The sequence below is a fragment of the Chanodichthys erythropterus genome, chromosome 24 (genome assembly GCF_024489055.1).
Source record: "Chanodichthys erythropterus isolate Z2021 chromosome 24, ASM2448905v1, whole genome shotgun sequence".
Lineage (NCBI taxonomy): Eukaryota > Metazoa > Chordata > Actinopteri > Cypriniformes > Xenocyprididae > Chanodichthys > Chanodichthys erythropterus.
Window position 1 is genome coordinate 25,988,804 of NC_090244.1, and position 26,786 is coordinate 26,015,589.

Sequence of the window (26,786 nt, forward strand, 5' to 3'; positions counted from 1 at the left end):
AGCTGCTGTGTAGCCAAAATTATATACCAGTTCTATATACCTTACCTTAAATATATACCTTTCAGAGAATGTTCTTTTAATCACTGGTGTCTGAGAACAGATTTATTCTCAAATGTTCTTTATACAGAATAACAGTAGTACTATTGTGCAGTAGAACATACTTCTCTTTTTAACGATTAATCACACAATTTTTCTTCCATGTTTTAAACCTCTGTTGTGCAGCACTTTGTTTGCCAAAAATTAAACAGAATTGTTAAAAACATTTTTCAATTACAGTTTAAAAGATAAATTGTTGTAAAAAATAAATGTTTTATGCCTTCATTACATAACCACCTTTTTGATAATATATTTGTATTAAAGCTGCAGTAGGTAACTTTTGTAAAAATGTATTTTTTACATATTTGTTAAACCTGTCATTATGTCCTGACAGTAGAATATGAGACAGATAATCTGTGAAAAAATCAAGCTCCTCTGGCTCCTCCCAGTGGTCCTATTGCCATTTGCAGAAATACACCGCTCCCGGTAAGAAACAACCAATCAGAGCCAGGAGGAGTGTCTTTGCAGTGTCAATTAAGCTCGCGTGCGTGCTGATCACACCCCTCTCATGCACAGCGCATAAAGGCGTTCAAATTCAAGATTACCGGTGTGCCGCAGTTTTGCTTATCAAACAATCCAAACTGCCAATTCCTCGAGTGGCACCTGCTCATAAAATAAAGATGGGTAAACGGAAAAAGACAAAAAGAAAGAATTAGATAGAGCCCGAAATAAAACGAGGGTAAATATCGGAGCGGCTTTTCCGAGGTGGAGGGAGCTACATGTCCTGAAAGGATTAAAACCAATGCAGAGTTAGCCACATTTCTGCTTGACAAGTAAGTATCCCTGCTTGATTTGTTTCATTTTTTAAGAACTACACAACTAAGATAATTTCAAAACAGGCCTGCCTATTCCCTGCCTGATGCTCCGCGCACACCATGGCTTCCTCTTCTCCCCGCCCGTTGACTCCTCGAAGTCGCTGTGGGTGTGAATTCCTTGTCAGAGCCCATTGACTCGGTGTCAAAACTCTAGCCACATAACATATAGATAAAATGTCACGCACTGTGCAAAGCAACTACTGAAACCTACTAATTCACTGGCTTGTCATGTTGCTGAAATAATGTACTAGCAAACCTTATTTAGCATTACATATCGATAGAATAATTACTTGCATACTGTAACGTTAGTTACCGTTATATTATCTTACTAGCTATTTATTACTTATAGAAACAGTGCAACGTCATATAGTTACATTACATGTATTGCAAAATACGTAATGTTTTGAGGATCAAGTTTGTAGTCAAAGTATGGGCAGGCCATAGTCAATGTAAATCATATTGTTGATGTTTCGTCCGTACCAGTGAATGTGCTATAACTGTTTATCCGCCGTCATCGGTGGCCCTGCTTGCTTACTAGCCTGCGCGTTCATGGCAGGCTCCGTTGTGATGGGGGAGGAGCTGTGGAGGGAGGGCTGTAGTGCAGCATAGAGCAAGGGGGAGTGACCTGTGAATTGTGCTTGTTCAAATTTTCAGTCTAAGTCAACGTTTTCTAAAAACTCCCTACTGCAGCTTTAAAACCTAAAAATATGCATTTCATAGGGGCCTTTTATTGCAAACATTTTAATAAATTAATAAGTTGTTAAAAGTTTATGAATTCAACTTATTAGACATGCTTCGTGATTATTAAAATTGAATTCAACCGTTAAATTGGAGAGAAAAAAATAAAACAAATTCCATATGGCCTTAAAAATGTAACTTTCAATAGATTGTTGATAAATTGTGTATAATTTCAATTAATTAGTCATGCGTTTTGATTACAAGAGTACAAGCTGTAGCAAGCATATGCTTTATCCTGTTATAATTATGAGGGGGTCCTAAGAACATTTTCTCCCCTCTACGGCATCCCTGCCTCCAAAAAGTTTGAGAACCCCTGCTCTACAGGATGCATACCCTATTTCAAAGGTTACTTGTTGAGGTGTGAAGCATATCTAAGGATGTGTTGTTCTCAGAAATCAGTAGACTTGAATCATAAACCAGGAACTTTACAAGTTTTGACTGGAATGGTTATGGTACTAATGCAGGATTTAGTGCTTCCAAAGAGATAACTGAAGCAGCTGTTCGGCTTTTTTATAGCTAAATGACCTGCTTAGTTTCCTTCTGTCAGAGATATACCACATTGATATCTTTTATATTGGTCTACAATCTAAGAATGTGTATGGTGTTTGTAACTGATGAAAAAACAACCTGTCAGATAAGCCATTTATTGGCAGGCTTCTTTTAGTGCATATCTAACTTACTTTTTAACCTCTCATGGGTTTTTTCATAAATCAGCCACTTAATACACTTTCGACATCAAGGGCATAAAAACCCATTATCTTGCAACATAGATTACCAATGAATCAAAGTCAAAGTCAAAGTACCTTTATTGTCCCACAAGGGGAAATTGGATTTGCAGCAATGCTCCACATAAAACACATAACATACAACAACACTCACCAACAAAAACCAACCAGCAGAGAAGGAATTCACAGTAACGTCCAATGTACTTAATGTGCAAATAAATAAATAAATACAGGACACGATCAAGTACAAAAATGCAACTTGTGCTAGTTATTACAAAGTGCTAAGTGCCATTAAGGTGCCTCACAGCTGACGGAATAAAAGATATTTGCATCCTCTTTATTTGGCAGCTAGGAACTCGATAGCGCCGCTCAGAGGGCAAAAGCTCAAACTTTATTCTAAGGGGATGATCCTGTGATTGAGCTATAACTCTAGCTTTCCTCTGGACTTGTTTTATGTATAACTCCCCAGGTTGAGCCTGACTTCTCCTGGAAATCTTGCTCGCCACTTTGACCAGATTACCAAGTCTGTTTTTATTTGTCAGGGAGAGGCTACCAAACCAAGCAGCTATACAAAAAGATAAAACCGATTCAATAAAAGCACGATAAAACAGAGACATCATTTCTGAAGAAACATTAAAAGTGTTCATTTTCCTAAGGAAGTACAATCTTTGTTGGATTTTCTTTGAGACAGCGTCAACCAAAGGTTCAAAACACAGTTTGTTGTCTAAAATGACTCCAAGATATTTGTATGTCTCCACGAGCTCAATGTCCGTGCCTTTAATGACCGTGACTGTAGGAGGAGGTGATGTCCTACGAAAATCAATGATCATGTCCTTAGTTTTAGATACATTCAACTGTAAAAAAAGAGCTATCGCACCACTCTACAAACTCACTGAGGACTGGCCCATGGTCCCGCTCATCCCCTGATAGCAGGCTGACAATGAGCTGAATCAGCATTTATACAACTGGATTTTTGCCTCAGACCCTTAGGTGACAACTATCCTATGGCTTTCTTTCTGTGAAAAACATACAATACAAATCTGTGGAGTCCAAAAGAACATTGACAACATTGGAATCCTCTGACTTTATTGTGTGAAAAAAATAGATAACAACATGATGGGGAGTGAATTATGACAAATTTTACATGATTTGTTTATTGTTCAGGAATATCTACAGGTTGTCCCTTGATAATTTTAGGATTCCGGATCCTAGTCTATCAGATTCCCAAGAAAGACAATCTCTCTCTTGTCATATTTGCCAGTAAAGCGCACAAGGAAGTCTTCTTCTTAAGTGTTCTTTATGTTCTTGTTTACAGTTAAAGTTCTGTAATGTCTATTTACTTTAGTTAATTATAAATCATCAGTTGACAAGAAAAGGATGTAAATAAGCATAATTTCCTTAAGCCACTTTAGACACCAAGAACAACAAAAAACTGTTACTTTACTACTAGCTCATGGAAATGGTAAGTTAATACACTGTCTTGTTCAAATAATAGAAAAAAAGACAGTTTAATCACTATGTTTGCTTTTAGTAAACATTCTTCACACAAAACATTGAACCAAACACATAACCATTTCAGGTTTGCAAGTTTTCAGAGTGTTTTTAATCATGAAAAACTGTTCTACTAGTTTGCAGACTGTATGCTCTTTTTCTTTAGGCTCCACTTTTAACTATTCTTGTGTAAGACTGCCCTTCTTTTATAGACACACATCAAAAACATCTTACTTGTTAATATATTTCTCCATATGCCACATATGGTACGGTTTGACCTCTGTACTATTATTGGATGCCCAGGACATCCTGGATGTTATTTGATCTTGTGAGTATAAATATGATCCACCTTCCTTACTAAACTTGACAAATGTTATAGTACCACATTGGCTTTGTGTCTGCTTGATCATTCTCCTGAGATATCTTGCATTTCTGCTGCTGCCACACATCACAGGGGTTGAGGCACCTGTTTCCAACTGAAGGCTTCAGATACTCTACCTAAAAAAAACAATCTAACAGATCTGGGGGTTTGTCCGAGATATTCATAAGAAACACTGGACAGAAATTCATCCTTTCCTACAAAAATGTTTTTTGGGATCCTTCTCAGTCTCGGACTGAGTTTATGGTTCTGTGATGCTAAATCAAGTAAGTGTAATTATCTGATTTGATTGACACTAATTTCTCTTAACCCTCTTCATTTAGGTGTCACACTTGAAATGTAACTTTTTTTTCTTCAGGAAAACCAATGTAATATATTTTTGTTCAATAATATTTTTTGATTATTATTTAAAATTTGGAAGGTATTTTATGATACTATGCAATATTTATAAAATTTTTATTAGCTATTCTTCCCCATTGAAAATAATTCACTTTTTGTTTTCTAATATGTTTTGAAATTTTTCAATTTAATCAGTGTTACATGTTAAAATAGAGACAAGGCATTTAAATGATTAATTCACTTTCAAATTAAAATTTCCTGATAATTTACTCACCCCCATGTCATCCAAGATGTCCATATCTTTCTTTCTTCAGTCGAAAAGAAATTAAGGTTTTTGGAGAAAAATCCTTGAATGTTTTCATCATATAGTGGACTTCAATGGCCTCCAAACGGTTGAAGGTCAAAATTAGTTTCAGTGCAGCTTCAAAGCTTTCTACACGATCCCAGGCGAGAAATAAGGGTCTTATCTAGATAAAGCATCACTCATTTTCTAAAAAAAAAAATAAAATAAAATTTTATACATTTTAACCATTAATGCTCATCTTGAACTAGCTCTCTTCTTCTTCTTCTTCTTCTTCTCTATTTGAATTCCAGCAGTGTAGATGCTGCTAAGTGTATTACTGCCCTCCAATGGTCAAAATTTGTCATATACAATATGCTTGTGCAAGAATATAACAATTAGTTCAGACTTTGACCTGTGGAGGGCATTAATACACTTAAAAGTTTCTACACTGCTGGAATTCTAATAGAGAAGAAGAAAGCTAGTTCAAGATGAACATTTATGGTTAAAACATATATAATTTTAATTTTTTTTTTTTTTAGAAAATGAGCGATGGCTTCTCTAGATAAGACCCTTATTCCTTGTATGGTATCATTTAATGCCTTTGAAGCTGCACTGAAACTGTCATTTTGACCTGTCAACCGTCTGGAGGCCAGTGAAGTCCACTATAAGGAGAATAATCATGGAATGTTTTCATCAAAAACCTTAATTTCTTTTCGACTGAAGAAAGATGGACATGAACATCTTGGATGACATGGGGGTGAGTAAATTATCAGGAAAAGTTTATTTGAAAGTGAACTAATCCTTTAAAATCCATTTTTTTTTTTTAAGGTAGATTAGTGCCATCTGGTGGGAGTAAAAAATGAAATACTTGCATAATGCCATGGTGTAACCACTAGATTCCTATAAAGTTCCCATAAAGTGGCTTATAAATTTTCTAGTGGTTTATAGACATAAACACTTATTTTTAGTAAGTTATGGATTTGGATTTATACTAAGACATTTTCAGACTACTTTTTGTCAAGGTTTTTTTTTTTTTTTTTTTTTTTTTTTTCAAATATTGATTTAAAGCTTTAGTTTTTGCATTAATTTTACTATAGTCAAACCTGAACACAGAGGAGGACATTTTGTTACACAAAACATCAAAATTCAATAAAAATGTACAAAACTGAACAGGTATCGCAGCTTAATAAATCTAGGTCTGATCTGATTTCAACCTCTTATTTGAGTAATTTGGCTCAATTGTACCATATTGTTACAGCCACGCCAGTTCATTTGTGTGTATAAAAGTGTGTGTGTGTGTGTGTGTGAGTGAGTGAGTGGGTGTGTCTGTTTTGTACTCTTATGTAACCTCTTCTTTGCTGTTCATTTGTTTTTACTGCTTTGTGGCAGTCATTTCTGACTGAGAAGGAGCCAAGTGTGGCTTTTTTTCAACCCTTTCCGACAAAAGTCAGCAAGAGTCATTCCATTCCAATGAAGCAAAAAATTAAAAAAACAAAATTTTTCAGTAATTTTTGACCAAAGGGGACCAGAGGGTTAAGAAAGTCATCATATTTTTTAATCACAATATATTTCACTACGTGACTCACATTTTCTGACTCACACTACAGCAAAACTTTACTCTTTTTTTTTTTTTTTTTTTAATCTTTCTACAGTGGGAGCTATGTATGTAATACAAGAAACAGAAGCACCATGTATTAATATCAGTGATACCAACAGCAACCATGAGCTTGAAAAACTTCTGGACAGAATTAAATATGTTGCTCGAAGCTGCAAAGAAATTCTTGACAAATATCAAGTTTATGAAGGTATGGTATTTTTGAATTTATTTTTGTTATCTTAAGCAACAACTCAATTAAGGTGACTCAGCAATGCTTTTGTTAATGCAGATGGCCTGTACTATCTGATCTCACCAAGAGGGGTCCTTTACCAGACGTTTTGTGATATGACCACTGCGGGCGGCGGCTGGACGCTGGTGGCCAGCGTTCATGAAAACAACATGTATGGAAAGTGTACTGTTGGTGATCGCTGGTCTAGTGAGCAGGGCAGCAACGCAAACCGGCCTGATGGAGAAGGAACATGGGCAAACAGAGTCACATTTGGAACTGCAGAGGCCGCTACAAGTGATGATTATAAGGTCATTTTTATTACATTCAACAATTAAAACATGTTCATCTACAAAATGAATGAACAGTCTGTTTTCTTTCTGTCATAGAATCCTGGATACTTTGAAATTGCGGCACAGGATGTGTCTGTGTGGCATGTTCCTAATAATATGGTGATGGAACACTGGAGCACTGCCTCCATCCTGAGATACCACACTGAAAATCGCTTCTTAACTCGACACGGAGGAAACCTTCTCAATTTATTCAAGGTAAGACAAACTTTGGCAGCAGTTTTGAGTTTTACATATTCAAATAAAATATAGGCTAAAGGCAAAAGACTACAATTTTGTAAATAATAATAATAATGATAATAATAATTCTTATGTTCATTTTCCCAGAAATTCCCTGTGAGGTTTGGAATCGGGACTTGCAACATTGATAATGGACCTGCTATTCCAATAGTGTATGATACTGGAAATGTGGATTCTACTAAAAAACTGTATGGACCTAATACAAGAGGTACAGCAATTCCTCTTGGGACAATATTTTTCAAATATTTTTAAAGAAAGTAGCTGCATTGACTGACATAAAATCTGTGTATTATTCAGTGATGGTGTAGGCCAGTGCTATCTTACGACCAATTTGAATGTATTTTATGTGGTGGCTAATTCGTACGAATTTGTACAACGTCACTTGTACGAATTCATACGATTTGTCTAAACCCTAGTGATGGGTAGGTTTAGGGGCTGGATTGGGGTAGGTCATTCGTACAAATTCATACAAATTATCCACCTTGTAAAATATGTATGAATTGCTGTGAGATCAGGTTGTGTAGGCCTATTATTTACAAAGCATCATCATGTTGAGATCCAATCACTTATGAACTAATGAATGAATGAATGAATGAATGCTGTGTGCATGGACCTATCATGACAGACCATCATCGGTTATATATTCTGTGTTTTTTTCAGCAACATTTGAGCCTGGATTCATCACATTCAGAGTCTTCAATACTGAAAAGGCAGCCCTGGCACTTTGTTCTGGTATTAAACCAACCGGTTGTCACACTGAACATGTGAGCTAAACAAATATTATTGATTATTTACAACAATGCTCATAAACAGCATTGGTGAAGTGCTGCTGATCACCACAGGCAATAATTCATGCTTTAGTGTATAAATGAAGAGGAAATTCATTTACAGTAATACAATTACAACAGAAGTAAATCAGCTGCAATGTTATATGAGGAAAAGGGTATGTTTTGTTGTTATTAATGTACTCATATTTTTGCAGTTCTGTATTGGTGGAGGTGGACACTTTCCTGAGGCGGCCCCTAAACAGTGCGGGGACTTTACAAGTTTTGACTGGGATGGCTATGGTACTAATACAGGATGGAGTGCTTCCAAAGAGATAACCGAAGCTGCTGTACTTCTTTTTTATCGCTGACAAACTAAAATGACCTGCTTCCTTTCCTTCTGTCAGAGATATAGCACATTGATTAATATCTATATGCTACATAATAATTTGCTCAAACATATTTCTTTACAATATATACTGTATATTTTATATTGGTCCATAATCTAAAAATGAGTATGGTGTTTGTAACTGATGAAAAAAAAAAAAAACCCTGTCGGATTAGCCATTTATTGGCAGGCTTCTTTTAGTGTATACCTAACTTACTTTTAACCTCTCAATGTTCATGTTTTTTTTCCAACTGTTCACAAATGGAAACAAATGTATAATGTTCAAATAATACCAAAGGGTTGCCAATGCTGTTCAAACAATGGATTAAAACGTACTTTAGTTTCATAGTTTATAAGTTACACTGAAAATATTCCATGAACATATTGCATAACACGTTTGGTTACGTTCTGTTTTGCTAATAAAGCCTGTTATTACCATTTTGCCTTCATCAAGTTCCTGTTAAACCACACTTGGCTGAGTCGTGACAACATCCCTGAGTACAATACATTTGAAATTATAAGGATGCTTCATAGCTTTAAACACTCAACATCTTACTTGTTAAGTGGAAGTATTTTTCAGTATTTTTAAAATACAAAAATACAGTAGTTTATTTGATACATGGTGTGGCTGCTGTATTTTGTAGTTTATTTTGATATACTTAAAATTAAGGTATTTGGTAATTTATAAAAACATTTTTGTAACATTTTGTACCACATCTACTTTTTTTTTGCAACTTCGCCTATACAGTAACATCTTTCATTTGCTGGGGGTAGAGCAAAAACTAATTATAGCTCGGTTTTGGGTCTGATTCTTCAAGGTGTCTTCTTGACTGCATGGAAGCCATAACATTTATTATTAAAGCTATTATTTTAATATGTAATTTTGTTGTTATTTATGAGCTTGTTTTTGTGTTGTATTGTGTTTATGAACTGACAAATTGTCCTGGCTATTCAGAATTATTAAAGCAAATTTATCATGATGTTTGTGTATTGATTTGAAACAACTCGATTATGGTTATAATTAGCCCTTCTGCTTATTGAATTGATAATGCAAACATTAATGCGTTAAACTAAAAAAATCGGCTGGTGAGTTTTTCTGGGGTTAAACTTTTAAGCAAGAGAGTAGGAATAATAGTGTTTATTATTAGAATTATATTTCAGTTATATTGAAATATATTATATTTCGCAGTAATGGACATAGCCTACTGTATGCATTCTGTGGAAAATGCACACGCAAATGAATCGCATCACAATTCAGTCCAGCTAGTAGTTTTTGTTGCATTCGGAAAGAAATGCCAGCACTGTTTGTGACAATGGTTTTTGAACTAGGTTCAACATTTCTAACTTAAAACAATTGTGGACATGTAAAAGGTTACACAAATGACATGGTCTTTTTAAATGGGGCATAAATTCAACATTTGGATCCAGTCCTTTTACTACAAAAACACAAACAAACATAAAAACTAAAATAATAATAATAATAATAAAAATATAACAGTTAATCATACGTAGTGAGATATTTGTGTTTGATGCACTAAAAAGAACAGAGTCATTTGAGTCATTTTGGTTATCGAACAACAGAGGTGGCACTGTGTTTGATTCATTAAAAAGAACCCGCTCATAAGAGTCATTTGTTCAGGAATCGGACTAAACTGGTGGGGCAATCTGTTCGCACAGTAGTAGCGAGTTGTGGTGTTGTGTGGTGGTGTAAGATTGGGTTTGCCTTACCTTATTTATTTTTGTAGGCCACTTGGCCATTACCTTTTTCTCCTGTTTTTGGGTAGACAAGGAGTGAGGTTATATTGTTGTATTATGGTTCCTTCATTTTGATGCACATGGAAGTTAGTTTCTTTAATGGGAAGTTAGAGTGTTCTTTGTTTGTTTTGGCATTTGCTCATCCCTGAAAATTTGCTTCAGTTTCTTTTGTTTATTTATTTATTTATTTTTTGTTATATTGTTTGTACTCTCAAACTGCTACCACACTAAAAGATCAACTTCATAAATAAAAATGAGTACTTAAATGGCCATTCATTGTTGTGTCATTTATGTTGCAGACCTGACCTAGACCAGGCCATAACAGTCTCATGGATGCAATCGTGACAAAATATCTCTTTTTTTGGATACTATACAAAGCATTTAATGCAAATTAAAACAAAATAAAACTTAAATCAGCTTAAGCTAAAAAGCTCTATAACCGTGCTTTATCCAGCAATAGTGGAGATGCTGTTAGGCACCCCTTGTTAGGGTATCAGATGTTCTTCTACGCTTAATGCAGGCAGCAACTCCTCGGACTTTTATACTACCTTTTGGGGAATTCCAAATTCATATTAGGCTACTCGTCAATTGATCAATGCTTGGTATGATCCAATCTCCCTGTTGTAGGCATTCTGTATCTCTTGCTTATTAATCCGAATGTCCTTCCTCTATCGCCCACGCTGTTGTCTTCAAGCATTCTTCCTCTTCTTCACTGAAGTCACTGAAGCTTGAAGTTGCAACATGCTCTTGTAGGGAGGGGTAACAAGGAGTAATTCAATTACACTAAAAATACCAAAACTGTCAAGAAAAATGTATTAATGCTGACTACGCAACCCCTTTAAAATAAGGGGAACTGAATACTGACAGTATCAGACACACAGGTTCGTTACCATGAAGGGCGGAGACAATAGGTATCAATATACAAAATGTTTATTAAACTCACAATGATCAAATAAAACACTTAAAAGACCAGACAGAAATATAGCTGGAATGAGGTAAACGATCACAGCTGAGTACAGTAGTAACTGGAGGCTTACCTGTAGCAGGGTAGGCTAGCTGCAAAGTGATTATTCCTAAACCACATGCGCACGCACAAAGTGAAGTGAATAATCACAACCGGCAATCCACACTCTGTGCTCCAAACACCACCATCAAGTTACTGGAACAGCTAGCCTCCCGACTCAGGGGCCTAAAACACCACAAGAAACCTGATATAAAGCCTGATATAAAACACAAATCATTAAAAAGACACAAATTATCAAAAATTATCCAAATTATCAAGAATAATACACAATATTCAACGTAATTGACAATAGACACTTGATAGAAAAATAAGTACAAAACAAATATGGAAAATAATCCAAATCAAGCTAAACAAAATAATTAAATCAATAAAGAAAAACATACAATGGACAAAAATGAATCATACAATGGCACAACCAAACAGGACTAAATACACAGACTATAAAGAAACTACACTCCTAAACCCACAGAATCACATGCCAGCAGGCTTACATGCAATCAGTGATTTTTATGACTGGCTTTTGCGGGCAGGCCAAAGCACACCGTCCAACACATTCAGCGGTGGGACAGCCACCGGCTTCAGCCGTGGGAGAAACAAAAAGAAAATACACATAAGACAAAAACTGCAAAAAAGCAGCATCATCTTAAGAGCGTTCATGTGAGATGGCAACTAACACTTCTCATCTAAATGAGATGGAAAAAATATTTTGGAAAAAACATCTGTTATTGGTTGTGATCCTTATTTATTACCCTCGACTGTATTTTGTCCCTTAAAATTTGTGACACGTCTACCCCAGCTTACTTTTCTGGACATTTATATCTTGTACATAATCCATCACCATACAGCGGAGAAAGCCTGAAGGCCTTCAAGAGTACAGATGCCTATACATACGCCATTGCAGGATGGGTGAACGACACCAAGATAGGTATCTGGAGAAAAAAAATCTATTTGTGATCACAGGACATGTAAGTGATTCAACAACAATTATCAAACGTGTTATTTTGGTAATGGTTAAGTCTAGTCTGGTTAGCTAACTTTAGCACACTAGCTTGCAGTTCCCATTCAGTCGGTCACGTTCGACGTACGTCGGACAGACCGACGAATAGGAATCTCGCTAGAGAGACCAATCTACTTCGAGTGTAACTAAAACCTGTTCTCTGCAAGCGAGTGTCTGCTAGAAGACGAGTCAAGCTTTTTGGTTGAACTTCTCTTTTTTTCCGAGTGCGGGCGAACAGCACAGCAGTCCTCTCTTTTTCTGTTTTTGTTTCGTTTGCCGTTTTTGAGCAAATAGCTGTTTGACAGCGTCAGAAGGCTGTTCTCACGGCCGGTACGGTGCGCTTTTGAGCGCTGAAAAGCTGTTTTTACGGCTGGTAAGAGTGAGCGCCTTCAAAGAGAGAGAAAGCACACGACAGGCTGCACACAATCCCTGTCTGTGTTGCGGTGGCCGTTCCCCTGCGTGCTTCAGCACTTCTAAAAGAGTAAAGTCCCTGAAAGAGCTTACACAAGTAGATTCGCGTCTTTTTAAAGACAGCATCCTACTTGTGTTTCTGGATGCGGTCGTTCCTGTCCTCACTGACGGCCACGATCACCGTTTCACATGTCTGGGCGCGTGCTGAAATGATGATCGTGGGTGTTCATGTTTTCATATGAGAACATGATCACGTCGACACGCCGGTCGTGACTCTTCTTTCTCCGGGAAGCTTGAGTCCCCTCTGTTGTTGGCGAGCTGCTGCTTGTGTGTAAAAGCACAGCCTCGGGTCTGCCCGACACTCTGGGAGACCGTGGAGATCAACGAGAGCAAACCTCTCGCTCCTCTGCGTGTCGTGTGCCGTCGAGCTGCCGGGCTGCAGCGCGGGTTGTCACGGCAACCCAGCGCTCGCTCGGCGCTCTAGATGCGCGGTTCCCTTGCATAATCTCCATTGTAGCACCCTCTCTGGTGCACCAGTAGAGGTCTACTTTGCTGATATGGCTTGGGTGACATGAGGTTGAGGGGTTCCTTCAGGGAACCAACCCCCTAGGGCCCCTCCCTCTCTAGCGCATTGCAAGCTGTGCAGTTTCTGGATTGAATTGCTGGTCCTTTTCATAGGGGAACCTAGCATTTCATTCAGAGCTCCAGCTGAGGGACAGACGTCGATTGCAGCATCGGAGAGAGTGCTGTTATGCTCTGGAAATGAGGGTGACGCTGCCCACTGTAATGGTGTGTGCTTATGCTGACTCAGATTCGGAGTTTACGGCCATGCTTTCCTGGGTCTTCCAGATGTGCATGGAAAACTTGGCAGTATGGGGGTATATTGGTGCCATAAATATGGAATGCCAAAGGTGCCAGAATCTGCATAAGTTTTTCCTCTCTCACTACCCTCTTGGATGGGGTGGCTGTACACAGACCACACCCACCCTGCATGTGAGGCCAAGGCACTCTTTTTGCATGAGGGTAGTTCTGTGCTGGGGTTGAGCTGCGCTTGTTGACTAACCGTGATCAAAGTCACGGCGCAGGCCCTCAGCCAGACGATGTCCACCTCAGTGGTCCAGAAGTGCCCCCTGGCTTACCTTGTGAGGTGTGAGAGGTTGTCAAGCTAAATGCTTTCTCAATGCTCCCATCTTACGAGGTGGCCTTTTCGGTGACACTGTCGAGGACTGAGCCCAGCGGTTCTCCTCAGTTAGTAGCGGATCGGGGAGCTTCCCTTGACAAACCATTGAGTTCCTCTTGGGCCGCCCCTCAGTCTGCTCGTCGCCAAGGGTGTCGTCCCCTGCAAGAAACTCCGGCCCAGCAGGCTCTGCTGTATCCATTGCGGGGAGATGACGCCTCCCGTCTCTGCAGCTGTTTAACTGGTTGGTGAGAATCACCCCTGAGACGGGCGACCCAGAGATGGGTGGGGCTGCTCTTTCACCCCTGGAGGAGGGCCAGGTGGTAAATCCTTTTATTGGGTTTGTTTCTGTTCCGCCACTGACCCAAGAGGCAGCGGTACCCAAATTTAAAAGAGCAGTTCCTCCATTTCCAGGTCTGAAGAGGGTTTGGAGAGCAGTGGGAGGTGAAAAACCTCACCACTCTCATCCCCCTCTTCTGTCGCCAGTGGACAGCAGCGAGCAGCGGGCAGCCAAAGCCTCGACTGCTCCCTCTGTCCATCCGTGGAGCCAGGTAAGTGTTGCCTAGCACACTGTGACGCCGCTTCGGGCCGCCTCACAAAGAGAGCCCCCCGAGCCGCGTCCCTGTGTACCACCTCGCTGCCCTGCTGTGGGTACACCGGTGGTCCCTTTGGTCCTGCTTGTACGGTCTCTGCGAGCCGGGTTAGCGCTCCCCAGTCCGTCTTGCTGGCTCCTTCAGACCATCAGGGTCGGCTTTGTGATTCAGTTCGCCCCGCTTCCCCCCCAAGTTCAGGGACGTCCTCTTCACTACAGTGAAAGATGCCGATGCCCCTGTCCTGCGTGCGGAGATCACAGTCCTACTGGCGAAGGACGCGATAGAGCCGGTCCCTCCAGCCGATTTGAGGTCGGGGTTCTACAGCCCCTACTTCATTGTACCCAAGAAAAGCGGCGGGTTACGACTGATCTTGGACCTGCGAGTTTTGAATAGGAGCCTCCACAAGCTACCATTCAAAATGCTCACGCAGAAACGCATTTTCGAGTGCATCCGTCCCCGAGATTGGTTTGCAGCGATTGACCTGAAGGACGCGTACTTCCATGTTTCAATTCTTCCGCGACACAGGCCATTCCTGAGATTCGCATTCGAAGGTCGAGCATATCAGTACAGAGTCCTACCCTTCGGGCTGGCCCTGTCTCCCCGCGTCTTCACGAAAGTCGTGGAGGGAGCCCTTGTTCCCATGAGAGAACAGGGTGTTCGCATTCTCAACTATCTAGACGACTGTCTCATTCTAGCACAGTCCCGGGATCAGTTGTGCAAACACAGGGATTTGGTGCTCAGACACCTCAGCCAGTTGGGGCTTCAGGTCAACTGGGAAAAGAGCAAACTCGCCCCGGTGCAGAGGATCTCTTTTCTCGGTATGGAGTTGGATTCGGTCGAGCAGATAGCACGCCTCACAGAGGAACGTGCTCGGTCGGTGTTGAACTGCCTGAATACATTCAATGGCAGGACAGCGGTCCTACTGAAGTTCTTTCAGAGGCTCCTGGGGCATATGGCGGCTGCTGCGGCTGTAACACCGCTCGGTCTGCTTCATATGAGACCGCTTCAGCACTGGCTTCACGGCCGAGTCCCGAGATGGGCGTGGCAGCGCGGCACGTTCCGGGTGCCAATCACTCAGGAGTGCCGCCGAACCTTCAGTCCGTGGTCGGACCCCTTGTTTCTTCGGGCAGGAGTGCCCCTAGAACAGGTGTCCCGGCATGCTGTGGTGTTCACAGATGCTTCTGCCACCGGCTGGGGTGCCACGTACAACGGGCATGCAGTGTCAGGGGTTTGGACGGGACCCCATCTGCATTGGCACATCAACTGCCTCGAGTTGCTGCCTCGCCTTGCTCTGAGCCGCCTCAAAGGCCTGCTACGGGGCAAGCATGTACTGGTCCATACGGACACTGCGACCGTTGCGTACATCAACCGTCAAGGTGGTCTACGCTCCCTTCGCATGTCGCAACTCGCCCCCCATCTCCTCCTGTGGAGTCGGAAGCTTCTGAGGTCGCTTCGCGCCATTTATGTCCCCGGTGTGCTCAACCGTGTGGCCGACGAGCTATCACGAGCTGCGCTGCCAGGAGAATGGCGACTCCACCCCCAGGTGGTTCAGCTGATCTGGAGAGAGTTCGGAGAGGCTCAGGTAGACCTGTTTGCCTCACCAGAAACCTCCCACTGCCAGTTGTTTTACTCTCTGACCGAGGGGACACTTGGGACAGATGCACTGGCTCACAGCTGGCCCCTGGGCCTGCGCAAATATGCATTTCCCCCAGTGAGCCTACTTGCACAGACCCTGTGCTAAGTCAGGGAGGATGAGGAGCAGGTCCTGTTAGTTGCGCCTTACTGGCCCAACCGGACCTGGTTCCCAGAACTCTCACTCCTCGCGACAGCCCCTCCCTGGCCCATCCCTCTGAGGAAAGACCTTCTTTCTCAGAGACGGGGCACTCTTTGGCACCCGCGTCCAGACTTCTGGAAACTCCATGTCTGGTCCCTGGACGGGACGCGGAGGTTCTAGGTGACTTACCCCCTGAGGTACTTAACACCATCACTTCGGCATGTGCACTGTCTACGAGACGTGCTTACGCCTCGAAGTGGAACCTGTTCGTCGAGTGGTGCTCCTCTCGCCGAGAAGATCCCCGAAGATGCTCGATCGGAGTCGTGCTTTCCTTCTTGCAGCAAGGGTTGGAGCGTAGGCTGTCCCCCTCTACCCTCAAAGTCCATACTGCTGCCATATCTGCTTACCACGACCACATAGATGGCAAATCTGTTGGTCAGCACGACCTGGTCGTCAGGTTCCTTAGGGGGGCGAGACGGTTAAATCCTCCTCGTCCCCCCTCCATACCCTCTTGGGACCTTACTCTGGTGCTCAGAGCACTCCAGATTGCTCCCTTTGAGCCTTTGCTGTCAGCAGACTTAAAGATTCTGTCTATGAAGACTTTGCTGCTGGTGGCATTGGCCTCCATCAAGAGGGTAGGGGACCTGCAGTCATTTTTGGTAGACGAATCGTGCCTAGAGTTCGGGCCTGGCTATGTGCCCAAGATTCCTACCACTCCCTTCAGGGACCAGGTAGTGAGCCTGCAAGCGCTGCCCTCGGAGGAGGCAGACCCAGCCCTGGCTTTGCTCTGTCCAGTTCGCGCCTTGCGACTGTACATAGACAGAACTCGAAGCTTCAGGACCTCAGACCAGCTCTTTGTCTGTTACGGAGGCCAGCAGAAGGGAAAGGCTGTCTCCAAGCAGAGGATGGCCCACTGGATAGTGGATGCCATCGCCCTGGCTTACCAAGCTCAGGGCGTGCCCTGCCCGCTCAGGTTGCATGCTCACTCCACGAGAGGTGTGGCATCCTCCTGGGCGCTGGCTCGTGGCGCCTCGCTAACAGACATTTGTAGAGCTGCGGGCTGGGCGACACCTAACACGTTCGCTAGATACTATAGCCTTCGTGTCGAGCCGGTCTCCTCCCGTGTTCTCGCCTCAGGTTAGAGGCACGGAGAGGCCCTGGCTTAGTGTCGGCTTGCTGCGCTACATGCGCGTTCTATTCTCCAGAGAGTCCCTACGGGCAGACCCTGTTGAGTCCTCCGGTTACCCTTCGGCAGCCGACGTGGCGGAGCGTCTGGCGCCAGGCCTATACTCCGTTGTATCCTTGAGAACCGGATTTAGGCTGGGTTCCATATGTGTGACCCTACGGGGATCCCATATGGCTTTTTCCACGGCTGCTCCTAAACGAAGCCCGTGTCTTTCCCTCTGGGAGAACCCATCTCTCACCGAGTGGAGTCACCCCAGTTCTTCCATATGTTGTACAACCTACAAGGTTAGTCCATATGTACTTATCCATATAACTCCTTCGGGGAAGGATATGGCTTCCGCAGCGTTCCTTATCGCATGTAAGGCTACGCTTTCCCAGCGTTATCCAATTGTCGCACTGAGTGGGTTTTGGGAACAACAGTGATCGACCCTCTCTGTGTGAGCCTGGTCCCACCGTCCTTAGGCAAGGGGGTTCAGGTGGCTCACGACAGAGCGCTGGAAGAGGGCAGCTCCTGTGGCACTTTGGTAGGGATTCCTATTCGTCGGTCTGTCCGACGTACGTCGAACGTGACCGACTGAATGGGAACGTCTCGGTTACATAGGTAACCCTCGTTCCCTGAAGGAGGGAACGGAGACGTACGTCCCATCACCACAGGCGTTGTCCTGCTGATGCTGCCGCCTGCTGGGTTCGGCTCCTCAGCGAAAACCTGAAGATGCAACGCACCTGCTGCTCATTATATACCCGCGCTGCGAGGCGAGCAGCTGATGCATATGATTGCATGCCAATGTGCATTGGCTCGTTTTAGTTACACTCGAAGTAGATTGGCCTCTCTAGCGAGATTCCTATTCGTCGGTCTGTCCGACGTACGTCTCCGTTCCCTCCTTCAGGGAACGAGGGTTACCTATGTAACCGAGACGTTAACTAACGTTAGAGGCTCTTGTTTTAGAACTAGGTATGACATTTCATGTAGACTGGGTTTCCATCCAACACATTTGCATCTTTTACACGCATTCATGAAAATACGGCTAAACAAAATGCTAATCAGTGCGCATTTCCATCAGCTGTTCTATGATATTAATAGACACTCGTAATCAAGTGAGGAGTCGTGAACAGCGGTGGTATCAAAACGTAAGACTGCCAGGGCAACTGTTACCAAAACACATAAATAAATTGCAACAAATGCGAATTAACATGCTTCCATCAACCTTATAACCTATGCAAATAGCGTGTTAATTCACCCTATTCTAATCGACAATTGGATGGAAACCCAGCTGATGATGGCCTTTTCAAAAATTGTCATAATATTAAATAAGATACAGCAATATTTTAAGATGCTACATTTTTCACTTAAAGGTGCCCTAGAATTGAAAATTGAATTTACCTCAGCAAAGTTAAATAATTAGAGTACATGGAAATGACATACAGTGAGTCTCAAACACCATTGTTTCCTCCTTCTTATGTAAATTTGATTTGTGCAAAAGACCTCTGAAGAACAGGCGAATCTCAACATAACACAGACTCTGACGCAACAGTGGGGATCATTAATATGTACACCCCCAACTTTTGCATATGCCAGCCCATGTTCAAGGCATTAGACAAGCCAGTATTAACGTCTAGATCTGTGCACAGCTGAATCAACAGACTTTATGCAGGTATGCAAGCAAGGACAACAGTAAAAAATGGCAGATGGAGCAATAATAACTAACATGATCCATGATATAATGATATTTTTAGTGATATTTATAAACCGTCTTTCTAAATGTTTCGTTAGCATGTTGCTAATGTACTGTTAAATGTGGTTAAAGTTACCATTGTTTCTTACTTTATTCACAGAGACAAGAACCATTATTATTTTCATTATTAAACACTTGCAGTCTGTATGATTCATAAACAACTTCATTCTTTATAAATCTCTCCAACAGTGTGTAATGTTAGCTTTAGCCATGGAGCACTATCAAACTCATTCAGAATCAAATGTAAACATCCAAATAAATACCATACTTACATGATCCAATAGGCTGCATGACGAACACTTTGTAAAGATCCATTTTGAGGGTTATATTAGCTGTGTGAACTTTGTTTATACAATGTATTATAGAGTTGCGAGCTTTGGGGCGGGGAGTATTTAAAGGGGACGCACGCTGAATCAGCACATGCCCCAATATAGGCAGTTAAAAAACTGAATTAAAAAAAAATCTATGGGGTATTTTAAACTGAAACTTCACAGACACATTCAGGGGACACCTTAGACTTATATTACATCTTGTGAAAAAGTGTTCTATGGCACCTTTAACAGGTCAATCATTCCCAGGCTTTGAACACAAAAGCAACATGTCCATGGATGGTGGTGCAGGAGGAAGGGACAGTGGTGATGGCACATTGTACATGCATGTCTGGTTTGGGAGAGGTATGCTCCCACACTGCGGCACTGATGTACACAGTTTTGGCTGCTGTTGACAAGAGAGAAGGAAAAACATGCACTGAGAAGCCATGCACATGGACAAAGCCAAAAACAAAAAAGTGAAGTACGATGAGTTGTCTAACATCTTTGCTAACCAAGAGCAAGTTGCAACTCATGACCATTTGCAGCACATGACACCATCTGCTGATGAGTTCAAGTTCTGTGCACAGCTCCACCAAAGTGAAGGCCAAGAGGCAAAGCCCAAGAAAAGTGCCATCCTTGTCAGTCACCGAAGGCCATTCCCTCAGATACATGACCAAGACTGTATTATTGGATCTGCCAACACCTCTGACCACTCTCTATGCAAGCACCAGGCTTGAAACGTATTTGCCCACTCTGCTGGAAGAGGGTGCCAAAATCTTTGAGGATCTGAATCTCACACCAGAGCAGGTAAGAAATAAGAATGGCTGTCATTAAAACAAGTGTGTTGTTAAATCAAGCGGCAAGTGCAACCTGTATTGAAAAGTGCTATACAGTTATTATCAGAATGTCAAATTGACAATATATATACATGACCTAATTCATTAAGACTAGATTCATTCCTTTGTGATAATTACAGCTCTTTTGATAGTTCAATTCTTTTTTGAGTAATTGTTAGTTGAGGAAAAGACCAGGGAACAGAGAAAGTCGAGAGTGTGGTTTTATCAGAGAGCAGGGAGAGTTACGGCATCATCCTTCCATGAGGCATCCAGGACAGAAAAATCTTCATCTTTGATTTAGAGAGTTTGCTGTCCCTGTTCCTGTCAATTTTCTACTGAAGAAAAATGAGGACACTGCCAGAGATCCGGACCTGATGGCGATGCAGGATCTCCATGCAGACCTCAACGTCGCAGCATCAGGGCTTATCATTAACCCCGAGCTGCCATGGATTGGTGCATCACCAGATTGTGTGGTGACCTGTACTTGCCATGAGCCTGGCGTGTGATCGATTAAGTATCCTTTCAATGGTCAGAGACTTTCATCTTTGATTAAGCAATCAAATATGTTACAGTGTTGTGATGCTTCTTTGGCTTCTCTATGAATATTTCAAAACAGTCAATGATAGAAGTGCAGTTGTTAAAGTTATCCCTGAAACACATGGGCAGACTGACCTGAATTTGTTGTTTCAATGGCCAAAATATAAGTGATGACAGTCTAACATACATGACATCTAATGTACTATTAAACATTCTGACAACACTTGCTTTAGACCAGTGGTCACCAACCTTTTTAAGCCCAAGATCCCTGACTTCTACCTTTATGAAAGACAAGATCTACTTGATAGAAAAAGACAGCCCAGATTGTATTTAGTTTTTTTTTCAATTTAGATTCTGATTTTTTTTTTTTTTTTTTTTTTTTTTTTTTTTTTTAACAAGCAAATTGGAAGATTCTGATACTGGTTGCAAATATTTAATATTAATATTATTATAATAAACAAAAATACATTAATCTAATTTCATTTGAAATCTCATTTGAAATGGCTGAGATAACCACTGCTTTTTAATCACAATCCAAACAAAGATGCCACACACGTTGCATGAGCAGTTGTTTTTCATTTGAATTAGATTTAATTTCAAGATTTAAAGCAAAAACAGAACGGTCTGACTATCTTTGTGAAATTATATGCTATACACACAAAAAAAGGTTGAAACAAAAACAGCAGGCTGAATGAGAGGCATATTCACTCTCTGGCAGCAGGTGACACTTATGGAACAGCAGTGACACAGCGTTTCCTTGGTTACCGCTGTAAACAAAGCTGAACTGCGCTAATTAGCTACTTTATTCTGAGGTAAGAGTAAAATAAAATGGCGTTGCCATCGAAATTCCTTTTACAGATGAATTCATATAACCCCTCACCCCAAATTCAATATTTATATTTTCTTCCTAAATTTCTAGCATTCTGAACAGCGAGCTGCTCTGCCTGCTACAGAATTTTCTCCTCTTCGTGTCCGTTTTGGCCTCTTGTTAACAAGACTCAGACATGAGGTGGGCTATTTACCTTTATCACTGTCCCAGTATAATAAGCTCATGGTGTGTTTGAATGATGGCACTGCTAACGTTAATTAAATGGCAACTGAAGTTATTTTCCTGGAAAAGGGAGCAAAGAAATAAAGGTTATAATTGGTTTAATTGATGGCTTTACCAGAGACAATGTGCTGACTGCACAATCTGGAGTTGGATGCTGGCTGCCAGTGGTCCCTTCTGATAGAAGCCAACCATTTATTCCACCGATCTAACTCCTCTGGAATTAGATAAAATTGCAGTTCGGGGTTTTTCTGATGACTGTTGTTACAGTTTACAGCACAACATATCCCGGGCATGTTGTGAACCTTCTGGGAATACTTTTTTGGTCTTCCACCAGTAGTTGTTACCATAGACTTCTACAGGTCACGCAGCTGTGACCGGACACAAAAATGGCGACGATAAAACACAGTGACGTAGCATGAAACCCATGGATAGACAAGAATTGAGTGCTTATAGCAGGGGTCTCAAACTCAAATTGGCCAGGGCAATTGCTGTGATTGACACCTCATATAGGAGGGCCATTTTAACATTCAAGCACAAGAAAGTGCAACATTTCTGAAAACGTACTTTCCTTTGTATTATTTCTCATTTACTTCAAATTTCATTACTAAAATATTTTTGCCATACTTAACAAAAAATTTAAACAGCATTGTCTCTATCATTGTTACGTACATTATAGTGCAAACATTTTTCCTTACTTTATTTTAGCTTAGATAACATCAAAATCTTGCACTGAACAACACTGTACTGAACAAATGCAATCCCTGAATACATTTACACTATTCTATTTCTTGCCAGACACCTGACAGCGCTTCTGCTCACACAGCTGATCTACACTTGTCCAAGATGCCGTTTGAGCATCGGTAACGTTTATTGGTAGCATCGGACGTATTTATGTGGTTTAAATCGACGCTCGCGACTTGCGCGAGTGCTTTTAAAGCCTCCTTTAAGCCTTTTTTACACTGCACGCGTCTGCGGTGCGTTACGGCTCCGGCCAGGTTTTGTTCCGTCGTCTGCGCGGTGTCAGCTCACACCAGAAGCATTTTAGAAGTGAAAATGCTGGATTCGCAATACCACGAGATTTGCCTGTCCAACGTTGTTTTCATTTACTTTGTAATGTTTTTAATGGCTAAATTATTAAATTTTGTACGGTTTTATTGTGTTTATTGCAATGCCATACTTTATTTTGTTGTAGCATACAGATGAAGTTAATACACTTAAAAGTCCAGTTATGGACAACAAGAACAAAGAAATTTCAAGTTTTTCAACTTAGATTCTCTTGTCAGTTTCTGGCATCCTAGTGATGAAAATATAAGCGGGAGTCTATACAGGGTGATTATTTTGACTTTATTTTGTATTTGAGCTGCGCGTCTTGGACGCGGGATCCGTCAAAGAATAGGCGAGGCGCCACTGGGACGCTTCTAAAACGCACCGCGGCGCGGCTGGTGACACATTGACTAGAGTGGCCACGCGTAAAGTGGCCCGCGGGCCTGCAGTTTGAGACCTCTAGTTTAGTTAATACAGTTGTTCATTGTTTGTTCATGTTAGTTCACAGTGCATTAACTAATGTTAACAAGATTTTAAGAATGTATTAGTAAACACTGAAATTAACATTAACAAAGATTAATAAATGCTGTGTAAGTGCAGTTCATTATTAGTTTATGTTAACTAATGTAGTTAACTACTGTTAACTAATGAACCTTATTGTAAAGTACCTTTCTGGGTATGCCATATATGGTACAGTTTGAGCTCTGAGTACTGTGATTGGATGCCCAGGACATCCTGGATGTTATTGCTTGATCATGTGTGTATAAATATGACCCATCTTCCTCAAATTTGATAATGTTATGGTACCACATTTGTGTCTGCTTGATCATTCTCTCGAGATCTTGCACTGCTGCTGCCACACATTAGCTTTGAGGCTTCAGATAGTCTACCTAAAAATTAATCTAATAGATCTGGCGGCTCTCCCGGAATATTCCTAAGAAACACTGGACAGAAATTTATACTTTCTTACAAAAATGTTTTCAGGGATCCTCCTCAGTCTCTCACTGAGTTTATGGTTCTGTGACGATAATTCAGGTAAGTGTAATGATTTGATTGAAACTAATTTCTCTTAAGAACATCATCATATTTTTTAATCACAATATATTTCACTATGTAACTCACATTTTCTGACTCACATTACAGCAAAACTCCATTTTTTTATCTTTCTACAGTGGGAGCTATGGAAGCACCATGCATTAATTATACCAACTTCAACCATGAGCTTGAAAAACTTCTGGACAGAATTAAATATGTTGCTCGAAGCTGCAAAGAAATTCTTGAAAAATATCATGTTTATGAGGGTATGGTATTTTTGAATTTTTTTTTGTTGTTATCATCTCAAGCAATAACTCAATTTAGGTGACTCAGCAATGCTTTTGTTAATGCAGATGGCCTGTACTATCTGACCTCACCAAGAGGGGTCCTTTACCAGACGTTTTGTGATATGACCACTGCGGGCGGCGGCTGGACGCTGGTGGCTAGTGTTCATGAAAATAACATGTATGGAAAGTGTACTGTTGGTGATCGTTGGTCTAGTGAGCAGGGCAGCAACGCAAACCGGCCTGATGGAGAAGGAACATGGGCAAACAGAGTCACATTTGGAACTGCAGAGGCTGCTACAAGTGATGATTACAAGGTAATTTTTATTACATTCACAATTAAAACATGTTAATCTACAAAATGAATTAATAGTCTTTTTCCTTTCTATCATAGAATCCTGGATACTTTGAAATTGCGGCACAGGATGTGTCTGTGTGGCACGTTCCTAATAATATGGCGTTGGAAAACTGGAGCACTGCCTCCATCCTGAGATACCACACTGAAAATCGCTTCTTAACTCGACACGGAGGAAACCTTTTCAATTTATTCAAGGTCAGACAAAGTTTAAAAACAGCTTTGAGTTTTAAATATTCAAATAAAATATATGCTAAAGGCAAAAGACTAGTTTTGTAAAAAAAATAAAAAATAAAATAAAATAATAATAATAATAATTGTTATCTTCATTTTCCCAGAAATTCCCTGTGAGCTTTGGAATCGGGACTTGCATCACTGATAATGGACCTGCTATTCCAATAGTGTATGATACTGGAAATTTGGATTCTACCAAAATGCTGTATGGACCATTTTCAAGAGGTACAGCAATTCCTCTTGGGACAATATTTTTCAAATATTTTTAAAGAAAGTAGCTGACTGTCAACTGTCAACTGACTGTCATAAAATGTGTGTATTATTTGATGATGTTGTAGGCCTATTATTTACAAAGCATCATCAATGTTGAGATCCAATCACTTTAATGAATGAATGCTGTGTGCATGGACCTATCATGACAGACCATCATCAATTATATATTCTGTGCTTTTTTCAGCAATATTTGAGCCTGGATTCATCACATTCAGAGTCTTCAATACTGAAAAGGCAGCCCTGGCACTTTGTTCGGGCATTAAACCAACCGGTTGTCACACTGAACATGTGAGCTAAACAAATATTATTGATTATTTACAACAATGTTCATGAACAGCAATTGTGAAGTGCTGCTGATCACCACAGGCAAAAATTCATGCTTTAGTGTATAAATGAAGAGGAAATTAATTTACAGTAATACAATTACAACACAAGTAAATCAACTGCAATGTTATATGATGAGATAGATACGTTTCATTGTTATTAATGTACTTATATTTTTTCAGTTCTGTATTGGTGGAGGTGGACACTTTCCTGAGGCGGCCCCTAGACAGTGCGGGGACTTTGCAGGTTTCGACTGGGATGGCTATGGTACTAATACAGTATATAGTGCTTCCAAAGAGATAACTGAAGCTGCTGTACTTCTTTTTTATCGCTGACAAACTAAAATTACCTGCTTCCTTTCCTTCTGTAAGAGATACACCACAGTGATTAATACCTGAATACACAATAATTTGTGACAAAAATAATTGTTACAAAATAATATTCCTTTACAATATATACTGTATATTTTATATTGGTCTATAAACTAAGAATGTGTATGGTGTTTGTAAGTGATGAAAAAAAAAACCCTGTCAGATTAGCAGTTTATTGGGAGGCTTCTTTTAGTGCATATGAAGACTTCAGATGCAAAAGCCTCTAAGTGCCATCTGAAGTTTTCTTCTAAAATGAGCATTTTTATCAAGCTTGTATGTTTAGGGTCAGTAATTTAATTCTAATTCCAATTAATAAGTCCTTTTCATTGCCATTAGAGTGAAATTACTGACCCTTAACATATTCCATGAACATACTTGGTTTGGTTACGTTCTGTTCTGCTAATAAAGCCTGTTATTACTAATTCGTCTTCGAGTTCCTGTTAAACCACACTTGGCCGAGTCATGAACCTGAGTAGAATATACATCTGAAATTATAAGGATGCTTCATAGCTTTAAACACTCAACATCTTGTGTTAGGGAACATTTGAATAATAATCCTAATATAAGTGCATTTACAAACTCAAGTCCATGTTAAACATGCAGTCTTTCCTTGACTGTCACACATGGCAGCAAAAAGGGACAGTTTGTGCCTACTTCTGAAATCCACAGGAAAACCACATCATCACTCCGTCTGCTCCGTCACGTCCTGGGTAGTGTTTCCCAAAAGCATCGTAAGCCTAAGTTGATCGTAGCTCCATTGGTGGCAAGTTGTATCAAGTGTTGTTGCCAGTTAACAAAAATAAACCAATTGACACTGAATCATGTTTTATATTTGTGTAATTTTTTTTTTTGTTTAACTCAATCAGTTGTTTGGATTTTCTTTGTTCTTAAATGATTTTAAATGAATAGTTTCACAAGTATCACTTAACTAACTTCAAAGATAGCAATACTAAAATTCACCACACAGGGTCACTTTAACAGCGTATATAAACTCCGAACTCACAGATATCACAGGAATAATAATAGGAAAATTGAAATAATAGAGTCCCGA

General features: G+C 40.7%; 2 protein-coding genes across 2 annotated transcripts; both read left to right on the forward strand.

The window, feature by feature from the left end:
- Window positions 1–4,117: 4,117 nt before the first annotated feature.
- On the forward strand, window positions 4,118–9,391 carry LOC137014769 (intelectin-like). The gene is made up of 8 exons (XM_067379289.1): window positions 4,118–4,193; window positions 4,320–4,510; window positions 6,519–6,671; window positions 6,753–7,000; window positions 7,079–7,237; window positions 7,367–7,487; window positions 7,940–8,043; window positions 8,262–9,391. The coding sequence occupies exons 2-8, from the start codon at window positions 4,450–4,452 to the stop codon at window positions 8,412–8,414; spliced, it is 999 nt and encodes a 332-aa protein (XP_067235390.1). The 5' UTR covers window positions 4,118–4,193; window positions 4,320–4,449; the 3' UTR covers window positions 8,415–9,391.
- Window positions 9,392–23,833: 14,442 nt separating this feature from the next.
- On the forward strand, window positions 23,834–25,699 carry LOC137014930 (intelectin-like). Its single transcript, XM_067379494.1, has 7 exons — window positions 23,834–23,894; window positions 24,032–24,160; window positions 24,248–24,495; window positions 24,573–24,731; window positions 24,872–24,992; window positions 25,225–25,328; window positions 25,547–25,699. The coding sequence occupies exons 1-7, from the start codon at window positions 23,834–23,836 to the stop codon at window positions 25,697–25,699; spliced, it is 975 nt and encodes a 324-aa protein (XP_067235595.1).
- Window positions 25,700–26,786: the final 1,087 nt, after the last annotated feature.

Bases quoted from the DNA above. Each gene is read 5' to 3' on its own strand.
- LOC137014769 (XM_067379289.1), top strand. From the start codon at position 4,450: ATGTTTTTTGGGATCCTTCTCAGTCTCGGACTGAGTTTATGGTTCTGT. The intron at 7,238-7,366 runs GTAAGACAAACT...TCATTTTCCCAG, and splicing joins ACCTTCTCAATTTATTCAAG to AAATTCCCTGTGAGGTTTGG. The intron at 7,488-7,939 runs GTACAGCAATTC...TGTTTTTTTCAG, and splicing joins GTATGGACCTAATACAAGAG to CAACATTTGAGCCTGGATTC.
- LOC137014930 (XM_067379494.1), top strand. From the start codon at position 23,834: ATGTTTTCAGGGATCCTCCTCAGTCTCTCACTGAGTTTATGGTTCTGT. The intron at 24,161-24,247 runs GTATGGTATTTT...TTGTTAATGCAG, and splicing joins AAAATATCATGTTTATGAGG to ATGGCCTGTACTATCTGACC. The intron at 24,993-25,224 runs GTACAGCAATTC...TGCTTTTTTCAG, and splicing joins GTATGGACCATTTTCAAGAG to CAATATTTGAGCCTGGATTC.